At 37.2% G+C, this 10843-nt stretch overlaps 1 protein-coding gene across 3 annotated transcripts in view; it reads right to left on the bottom strand.

The window, feature by feature from the left end:
- Window positions 1-71: 71 nt before the first annotated feature.
- Window positions 72-10843, bottom strand: part of ddr1 (discoidin domain receptor tyrosine kinase 1) — a 47647-nt gene continuing 36875 nt past the window's right edge. The window contains exons 9-19 of one of the 3 annotated variants that reach the window (XM_067448843.1): window positions 10634-10747; window positions 9798-9845; window positions 8848-9008; window positions 7708-7909; window positions 7000-7113; window positions 6223-6518; window positions 5939-6066; window positions 4948-5145; window positions 4607-4871; window positions 3582-3731; window positions 72-3505 (exon numbers count right to left, since the gene is read on the bottom strand). In XM_067448843.1, coding sequence (XP_067304944.1) covers window positions 3365-3505; window positions 3582-3731; window positions 4607-4871; window positions 4948-5145; window positions 5939-6066; window positions 6223-6518; window positions 7000-7113; window positions 7708-7909; window positions 8848-9008; window positions 9798-9845; window positions 10634-10747 — 1817 coding nt within the window. In that variant the 3' untranslated portion in view covers window positions 72-3364. The remainder of the gene's footprint in view (window positions 3506-3581; window positions 3732-4606; window positions 4872-4947; window positions 5146-5938; window positions 6067-6222; window positions 6519-6999; window positions 7114-7707; window positions 7910-8847; window positions 9009-9797; window positions 9846-10633; window positions 10748-10843) is intronic. The other 2 variants (XM_067448845.1, XM_067448844.1) reach the window with 2 other exon arrangements.

The following is a 10843-nucleotide window of genomic DNA, read 5'->3' as shown; positions in this document are numbered from 1 at the left end:
TGCAGTTGTGTACATCTCGGAACTTTACAAATTGTAAATGAAAACGAGGATCAGATTTGACATTATTGGAAAAGGTTACTTTATTAAAACACCTACAAAATAGACAACACCGGCAATGACACTGACTAACACAGGCAGGGAGTCGAAAACGGAGACAGACACAACCGATTAATACAATAACAGATAGCAATATTAATGAAGAAAATTATGTCCCATGAATTATTTACATTTTCATTATTTAAGAAACATGAATAGCTGAGGACAGAACATGCCCAAAACTATATTTATAAAAATACAACAAAAGTTCAGGCCTCATTGTACCAAAAAAAGGTTAACAGTTATTGAATTAGCATAATCAGGCAAGGCAACATAACCATTTGGGAATCACATTCTTTTGTGTATATTACAGTAAATGTTATGTATGTTGCTCTCTCTACCCCACCTACACACACACACACAGTCTTCCTCTTAAATGAGGAGGAGGTGGCGTCTCCACACCAGTTTCAAGTTAAATGTACAGTCAGTCTGCAGTCACTGAAACCACCACTGAGATTAAATGCAATTACGTACTGTAGCTTTAAGAGAGTTTCTGCAAGTGTCCCACGGGTTTACATAGTAAATTCAGGACAAATACTTTGGTTATTTTTCTATTTTCTTTAAACAATACATTTCTTATTGGTATAAATGTAAATTTCTGTGGCCATTATGCTTGCTTTTTTCCCCCTCTCTTTCTCTCACTATGTACTTTCCCGGCCCATTCGTTTCAATTTCTGGCATGTCCAGGCTCATATTGAGTCCTTTCAAATAGTGCATTGGTTGTACATTGCCATACATCCCATTCAAAACAGTTTTTGAATTCCAAAAGTCTAGTTTAACCCTGCACATTCTGGTACCAACAAGTTCATGATCTGTGTTCCGTTAAGTCAGTCCACGCAATGGCAGGTCAAAAAAACTACATTTGCTGTGCCATCAAAAATTACTCCAATAAATCCATGTCATCTCACTACAGAGGTTACAATAATTTTATGAAGCGATGGGAATATTTTGTGTTGTGCAAAAAACCCCTTAAACCTGAAGCTTTGTTTTGAAATTGGCCATGACTATATAAGTTGTTATTTAGCTGTTGTTTTTTTACGCACAAAAACATTCTTGTCGCTTCATACAATGATTGTAGAGCCACTGTAGTGAGATGGACTTTGTAACGACGTCTTTGTGTGTCGTTTCTGACACATTGGTGTCAATGAAGGCCTGTCTGAGCCATCGGATTTCAACAAAAATATCTTCATTTGTGTTCCGATGATGAACGGAGGTCTTACGGGTGTCGAACGACATGAGGGTAAGTAATTCATGACAAATGTTCATGACATTTTCATTTTTGGGTGAACTAACCCTTTAAGGCCAGTTTCACAACAGTTATAACGATAACTATATTGGTGTCCACACCCAACGGATGATAACTTCATGTCGCGTGCGATGCAGTCATGCCGTCTGCTGTTTTAAATGCTCAAGCGCTTTAAACTTGTGTGGATTCTGATTGGCTTTTATCAGCTGGCAAAACAAGTTCTGAAAGTGATTCCTCTGTGCTCTTATCGTTGTGGTGTGGTCTTCCTTATTTTCACAGAAGTAGAATGAATATTTAAACTGTATAGTTATAGTTTTTCTGAATGTGGACAGGCCATGAACGATATTGTTGCAATCAATTTTTAAGCTGATGGAAGATACAAATGTTGACAGCCATCCTCTTATATTAAAGATATCAAAACCACTGTGGGATGTTATAAACATATTGTTCCGTTGGTGTAGACGCTAATAGTTATCTTTATGGCCTTTACAGTTATTGAAGAAAAGTGACCATAAACATTGAGCTGAGCAAAGGCTCATTCACACCAAGAATGATAACTTTAACAATAACTATATTAGCATCCTGTTCACACCAATACACAATAACGTTCTGTTTATTATAAGCATCTGCCACTTTAAATGCTCAAGTTCTTTAACAACCAATCACAATCCAATATTAATATCACTCATCAGCTGGAAAAAAGTGATTCCACCAATATTGTTTCTCTGTTGTCATACGAGCTCTAGTGTGGACTTCCCTATTTTTTAATAGATTAGAATGATTATTAAAAATGTATTTGTATAATGTTTATATATGTTATAGTCATTGGTGTGAATGGGCCTCAAGGGACCATTAATGTGCAGACCATATGTATTCATCCTCTAATTGACCACAATTGGACAATATCGTGTCATAAACTTTTCACACATCAACTACTATTGTACATAATTATAGTACCGTGAATTATATTTGAATATTATATCTGGAAGCTCTTCAGCATTTTTTTTTTTTTTTGACATTCATTGAACTCCAAGAGTTCAATGACTCATGAATTTACCCCTGTATGCTATTCCATTACAATGATTCAACAAAACCTTATTTCTTATGATTTAGAAGAAAATGTCCCTCTCAATGTTAATGTTTAGTGATGATGAATTACCCTCCACCACACAAAAAAGACATGACAAACTGATACATCCTCAGATTTTCTAAATGACCATGAATGGAAGCAAAGTTAGACAGTTAAAATGTTATTCACTATTATTACTTAATATGCGAGTAGAAAATGTTCTGTATTTCTTCTATAGTAAGTTTTAATATGCATAATCAGTATTTTGTCAAATGCTGCCTGAAGAGAACAACGACTAAATAGACATTTTGTAGAGCCGTGTGCTTTTGTGCTGCCTGTCATCTAGCTATAAAAACCCTCCACCAGTTCCTATGATTATGTTTTGAGATCTATTCAATGTTCAGGGAATGAAGAGACAGATTTGATTCATGTTTCAGGACTAGGATTTAAGGTTCCAAGGCCAAGCAGCATTTTATCCCAAGTTCTAGTTCATATTATTCCTGTTAGCCTATAGCTTAGTCTTCAGTACTGAACCTCACAGAACACAAAAGACTTTAGTTTCACAGCAAGAAATATTTACATAGATGTTTGTTTCTCAGGTTCTTAAAGAAAGAGAATATAAGGCAGAGCAAAGCCATTTCTGTGGTGCATTAGGAAAAATGTGAGCTCAGTGAAACCAAATACTGTGGAATAGTGAAGTGACAAGTATGAATAGTGAGCCTAAAAATGATTTGGGGATAAAATGTTGCTTGGAGAGTTCAGGATAAGAAATTAGAAGTGGGTCATTCAGAGGCACCGAACCTGCGGCTTTTGTTCGCCCCAACCCGCTGATCAAAAAATACTAATTTACATAAGAGTGCTTAGCCGTGTCTGCTTAAAAACACACCACCAGTCTGTGGTCCACACACACACACACTTTCTTACATTCCTATTCTCTTCATCTTTGTCACTCTCTAAACCATGTTCATGGCGTCCTCGGTGAGGAAGGAGTGAATGTACGCAAATGAAGGCCGTAGTTTACAGTCTCTGTTCCAGCAGCTAAGCATCAGCTCATACAAACCCTGTGGGCAAACAGCCGGGCGAGACAGGTACACCTGATGAAGAGAGAGAGTGAGGCTACGCTTGTTTAAAAAACTGGGGGTTAATAAGTGTTAGGAAATACATACATACCTGTCTTCCCTGGTCTCTGAAAAACTCCCCTGCGTTGTCAATGACCTGTTCGTCCGTCATGTGACTGTAAGGTTGCTCCTGACACACACTCAACATCTCCCACAGGGTCACGCCAAATGCCCACACATCACTCGCCGTCGTGAACTTCCCCTACACACACACACACACACACACACACACACACTTATTATATATAGCGGGGTCCAAAAAAGAAAATGATATTTAAGATTTGTGACACTAAGCATGTGAGCTCCTTTTTACAGATAAATTAAATGTTAATGCACATTTTATATCCAATATAATATGTCTGGTAATAAATGATCAAAGATATAACTTGATAAATAAAAAAATTAAGTAATTAAATTTGAATTGCAAGAAACGCATTTTCAGTAGTGGTAGTCTAGGTAGTCATTATATAACTTATTTTTATCAAATAAAAACATTTACAAAATGTTAAAATATAATAATGTATTTCTTCATTCTATGATAATAAATACAAATGTTTATTAAATTAATATTTATTTAAAAAAATAAATATAAAAATATATAATGGTAATGCAGAAAAAATGAAGCAAACCTTTGGACCCCATTTTATATATTAAAATTATTATTATTATATTATTAATATAAAGTTGAATAGATAATACATAGAATTTAATACATATTAAGTCTGAAAATATTATTAATAAATACAAATTTAATAAATATATCTATTATTATGGTAATGAAGAAAAAAATAAGCATTTTCACTAGTGGTTGCAGACTATTTGGACCCCATTATACATTTTGTATAATTTATTATTAATTTAAAAAAAGTTTTACAATTTTTTAATTAAATTATAAGATATTAAATATTAAACCTTCTAATAAATATTAATAAATAAATATAAAGTAAGAAATTAATATTGTCTTTATTATAGTAACACTGAAAAAACAAACTTATCAATAAAAACTTATACTTACACTAATATTCTAGTATTTTCATTTATTTATTATAGCCAAGTTACAGTTGTGTGTGTTCTTACCATGAGGATGCACTCCCATGCCATCCAGCGAATAGGCAGCACAGCTCGTCCTTGTATCCTGTAGTAATCGCCAGCATAGAGGTTCCTGCTCATGCCAAAATCAGCTATCTTTATTGGACGCTCTCCGCCGCTGTCCTCCCCCTCACTCCTCTCTCCACCCACCAGGCAGTTCCGTGTGGCCAGGTCTCGGTGCACAAAGTTCAGAGACGACAAGAACTTCATTCCTGATGCGATCTGACTCGCCATGGAGATCAAAGCTGGGTAGCTGAAACAGAGACAGATTTAGCCTAGATGCATCATTACCTGATATTGTCGTCGTACTCTTCCGTGTGTGTGTGTACCTGATGGTCGGTGTATTATGTGAAGGTCCAGTCTTGTCCAGCAACACTCTATGGGAGAGGTACTGATTGAGGTCTCCGCTCTCCATGTACTCTGTGACCATACACAATGGGTCGCTGCTTACACACACACCCAGCAGGCGGATTATGTTCGGATCCTTCAGGCGAGATAAGATCTTCACCTCCTTCAGAAAATCATTCCTGTTGAAAGAAGAGCATGAAAAGAATGAGAGAGTAACAAGAGAAGGGAAAAGGACATTTTGAAATGAAGCGTAAAAGATTTTCAGTTTATTACACAAAATACACAACAACAGTTTTTGTTTTACAGATAAAGAACTTTTCCAACTAAATCTGATTATTTGGAATAAAAATGTGTACTTATATAAGCTCAAACCTTCTTATTGTAATAATAAATAATATACACAGTATATTATATATATATAAAATAAAATTATATATAAAATAATATACATAGTAGCCCAGGTCCATTTTTAAATTGCTTAAGTGGCAGTTAATCAGGTATCAGATTTAAAAAAATAAAAAATAAAAGTTATATATATATATATATATATATATATATATATATATATATATATATATATATATATATATATATATATATATATATATATATTGAAGCATACAATTAAAAAATGTAAGTAAAAAAAAAGTTTTACAATGATTTGCTTTGTTAAGGTCAAATGGAGTGGCATTAAGAAAAACTATATAATCTTTGTATTTTAAATATTACATTTTCAAACATATTTTACAGTTTTTTTAAGGTATACGGGTTACAGTTTAGTACTGAGTAATAATAATCCACTACATGTACTTACTATAGGGTTAGGGTTACGATTATGGTGTTGTTTGGGGTTAGCTGCATGTAATTATGCAGAATTTATAGTAATTCCTATAGTAACTACATGTAATGTGTAACAAGGACACTGTAAATAAAGTGTATGATTAAGTGTGCTTTGGCAACGTGTACAGTTACCTGGCATTTTTAGAGGCATCTGGCCGTAAAATCTTCACAGCCACCAGAAGAGGGCGCCCTTTCCTGACATTAAACGGGAACTCAAGGTTTGCAAGGTCCTGGGGGTTTTCAATCTCACACAAGTGAACCTAACAAGGAAGCAGACAAAAAAAAGAGACTGGCATAAAGGAAACAATATTAAAAGTCTACTTTTGGCCAAACAATACAGTTTATGGATAAAGAATCCCATAAAGCTAAAAGAACTTGGGAATTTGCAATGTTGTTAATGCAATCCAAAGTTGTACCTCTCCAAATTGTCCTTCTCCCAGCTTTTCTTTGAATACAAGTCGTTCCCGTGGCAACTCGGGCAATGGTGGGCAATCAGTGGGCGTGGCTGAGAGGGCTGGAACTGCATATGTATTGTTACCACTAACACCTTGCAGACTGATGATGTCAGCTTCTGCATAATGAGGAACACTCCCCCCGCATCCTGATGCTTCTCCATAATGAGCCCCTGATAAACCAGGGGGCGGAGCTCCAGGGTAAGGAGGCGGTCCCTCCTGAATGGGCAGGCCTTTATCAACCATGTCAATAGCACATGCTGAGAAAAAAAAAGGTACAAAATAAAAAACTTATAATAAAGAACTAATCAGCCATATTAAATTATAAGTAATTATGAACTTGCCAGCATGCACTTAAACACTCACATACACTGGAGATGAGACATTACATGCATATGTATGGCTTTAGACTGCTGTCAGAAGACAGTATGGAAACACTAACACACTCTCTACAGTACCTTATCCCTGACAAAACAATATCCTCCAAGACAGTTTTAAATGTGACCTTCTTATAACAAAAGATACATTTAAACCTTTTAGTTTTAATAAAAATCAACCCCTGAGATATAAAAGTCCCAGAAACACCTTTTCATCATTGTTTAATAATACCCTGTGTTCTGTTCTGGGGCCATTATATCACTCTAACTGTTACCTTTAAGAGTTCAGAGGACAGGGGAAGAGTTCCCTGGGGAGGACACCCCCCTTTGCCCCTTTCTTAGGGCAACATGAACCCTCTCTTACCCTGGGACAGGTTTTGGGGTTTTTCTTGCTGGCTGTGGCAGATTGTCAGCCTGTTGGGGCCATGTGTCAGGTCAGACAGGAGGAGATGATATGCTGGGTTGTTTAACAGCAGTGCTAGGAGGACACATACACAAATCCCACGGACACACGAGTCCACGAAGAGTACGACAGTGTGAGCGGTCACCACATGACAAAAAAAAAAAAAAAAACGACACAAAACGCCACAACCAAACCACAACACAGACGCATCACAACACGAGACGACACAACAACAAAACATAAACAACAGGGCCGTTAAGGGGTGACAGAGCAAACCAGTTACATGTGAGATGCACAAACACAGCAGGCAGTGTTATCATCCAGAATGACGCAGGCTGTTAATTATCTTTTCATTGGTCAGTGTGTTCTGAGGCATTCATTTATGTTAATTAATATATGAAAACAATCACACAATGATTAAAAAAAATGAAGTATTTATCACGAAAGCAACTGTGGCATGAAAAAGTATACAAGAAAAGTTTGAGTGAAATAAAATCTCCCTCCTCTCGGTCAGATAGGACAGTGGCTCTTTTGTGTCTGGTTTGTGGATTGTCCTAAAGTACTTTTTCTGATGTCGTTTTGGCAGTTCATTCTCCGTGGTGACCCGGGTTTCCTGTGCACTTACTGACGGAGGTATATGAATGCTTTAGTGTGTTTCGTGTGTGTCACCTGTGCTGTCTCGCTGCTCTCGGGGCCGCAGTACAGTGCTGGGCTCCTGGTATTCTCCCTCTCGGTCCCTGTCGTCAGGGAAGGTGTGTATGCGCTGGTAGCGGCTGGAGTACGTGTGCGTGTTAGTGTTGTTGATCACGACATTGTCCGATGGAACCGAAAGATGAACCCGCAGCTCGTCGCTAGAGAGGCTGCCTTGGGCCTGGATACGTAAAAACATAAAAGGAAAGAGCCATGAAATCAAATTTGAAGTTTTGAAAGCATTTCGTCCATGTCTGTTAGTTGTCTGTATGCTAGTTTACTCCTAAATGTTCTAACAGATAAATGCATATAAAATGTATAGTTTTCTCTTGAGAAAATGAATCAAAAAGATATATATCAGAAATATTTTGCTTTTCTTATACAATGTAAAACACACACACGCACACACGCACACACACACACACACACACAACGGTTTTATTTATGCATTATCCAGTTTCTTTGTCTATTTTTGCTCCACCAATGAATGAAAAAGTTCCAAACAAAGCCAAAGCAGGATCAACCATTGCATGTCTTAGAGCAACACACAGCAGTGGCGTTCCTGAATGAATCTGTGTTTTTGAACAAATCTGTTGAATGAATGATTCAATGACTCATTCATAAAGAGTTACTTGATTCGTTGATAAATTAATCATTGTTTTTAAATGAATAAACTGAGTGAATGATTCAAAGACTCATTATAAAGACCACATACTTCTTGTTATTACTTTGTTACCTTTTAAAAAGTATGTTCCAGTATAAAGTGTGAATATAATCCATTTGTACTACATCATGTTATCCTTATTATGTGACCTATCGGAGTCAGTCGCATCCCGTCACTGCCATTCCCAAATACTCTCTTTGGCCTCAGGGGATTGTAAAGTGTCCATCAGATGCACACTAAACCTCCATAAGTAGCAAGTTATCTGGATACTTTTTTATTATTATTGTGAATGCGGACATACTATTTCCACAATCTGTTTTTCACCTACTATGTAGTGGGGAATTATGCGATTTCAAATCAGATTGAAGGACCGGAAAAAACGGATATAATTTTAGGAAACACGTCAACTTGGGGAAAAAAAGAATCTAACTGTACAACACAGTAATGAAAACCACCTTGCCAAGTAGCTTCTTCCAGTACTGCCCCCACAGTATGACGGCTATAATAGCCAATAGGAGCAGGATAATTCCAACCAGGCAGCCAATCAGGATGGCTGTGTTGCTGCTGTCATCTTTGGCCACAGGTAACCCCGCTCTCAGAGTGATGGCAGAGAAATCTGTTAATAAGAAACATGACAGATTTATGATTACGCATATTAATCTAACATTTAAAAGATCACAAACACCATAAACAAGGCATTGATTGTCTACAGAGTGTTTAGAGGGTAAAACCAAAGCTTATCTGTCCATTACAGCCACCTTTTAATCTCAGTGCTGTAAATGGCTTCATGGCCATTGACACACTTTTTGTAATTTGACTTGCTTTCTTATACACTGTGTGTGTGTGTGTGTGTGTGTGTGTGTGTGTGTGTGAGTGCGTGCGTGCGTGCGTGCGTGCATGCGTGTGTGTGTGTGTGTGTGTGTGTGTGTGCTTATGTCTGTAAATTTAGGAGGCAGCTGTTGTTTTGGGGGGCAGTAATAAGCTTTGACAGGAGTAAATGAGCTGTGAGAGTGGGCACAGTCCTAAAGCTGAGGGAACTGAAGTTAATTCAAGAGGGACAAAAGAGGGACATCTGGAGCAATTTCACAATAAAGATCCTTTATAAGCTTGCCTGTATAAAACATGACCTCAAAACACTATTGCATTATTAACCAAATCATGCAAAAAAAAAAAGTCTGCTCCAGGCTTCAAGATGGATACTCATGCAACCACAAAACCACCAACCACATTCCCAAGGCATTTTAAAGTATGTGAGGACAGGGTTTTTAAATGTAAAGCAATTTAGAGGGAAACATTATAAAAGGCCTATGTGCTAGAAAACATGCCATAAAAATCTACAGTGTAATAAGCATGGAGATGATACTCTTTTCTTCCCCTTGTCCGTCTCTCTTTCTCTCTCTCTCACCTGTTGGCATGCTGCTGGGCAGCAGTGAAGTAATGTTCATGAAGAGGTCTGGAAAAATGAGGATGGACAGGTCAGAAGAGGGAGAAATAGAGGTGGGGTGGGTGACTGAGGGGCAGAGAGACATGAGGGTGTTGAAAGATGGGTGAGTTCAGACTGTGAAGATGGGGTGAAAGTAGGCCTTTTCAGACTAATAAAAATGTATCTTTTTTCCAATTCTATCAATGAACCTCATGAATAAGTACACACACACACACACACACACACACACACACACACACACACACACACACACACACACACACACACACACACACACACACGCGCACGCACGCACGCAAGCACGCACGCACGCACGCACACACATGTTAATGTGTTATACATTATTATACATATACATTGTTAACAAGTCTAAATTAATAATAATAGCCTAAAGTACCATTTATTACAATTACACTCCGGACCAAGAACTAAATATGTAAAAAAAAATAATTATAATAATAATAATAATACATACATACATACATACATATATACATATATGTATGTGCATGCATATATACATAACACAAAATTATTAAAATATGTGAAGTATCATGGCTTTTGTATAGTACTTTTACTATATATTTTGGACCAATTATTGGGGTACATCCTTAAAAATAAAAGGATTGTTAGGAGAATCATTAATGAACTGAAAACATTCAACTCTTCTGTTCCATTACAAACATTCAAACGTCTACTAATGTCTACTAGTGCTAAATTCTAAAATGCAAACGTCACACAGCAGTGCGTGGCATACACACTCATACTGCGGTGAGGTTGACACGCGTCTGACTCACCGGAGGGGCTGCTGGTTCCGTTTGCAGAGCTAGGGGTGGGAGGAGAAGTGGCATTGACAGGATGAGTGCTGGAGGAAGGGAGAGGAGGAAGGACGGATCCATCCTCAAACGGCACTGGAGACAAGACAGAGAAAGAGTTAGATAAGAAGGCCTTATCTCTGATGAAGCATGAATATTCATCATTTAAGCTCTCGATCTTATCTACATACT

The sequence above is a fragment of the Pseudorasbora parva genome, chromosome 7, assembly GCF_024679245.1.
Source record: "Pseudorasbora parva isolate DD20220531a chromosome 7, ASM2467924v1, whole genome shotgun sequence".
NCBI classification, from domain to species: domain Eukaryota; kingdom Metazoa; phylum Chordata; class Actinopteri; order Cypriniformes; family Gobionidae; genus Pseudorasbora; species Pseudorasbora parva.
Note: the sequence above shows the minus strand (reverse complement) of the source record. Positions and strands in the feature narration are given on the sequence as shown.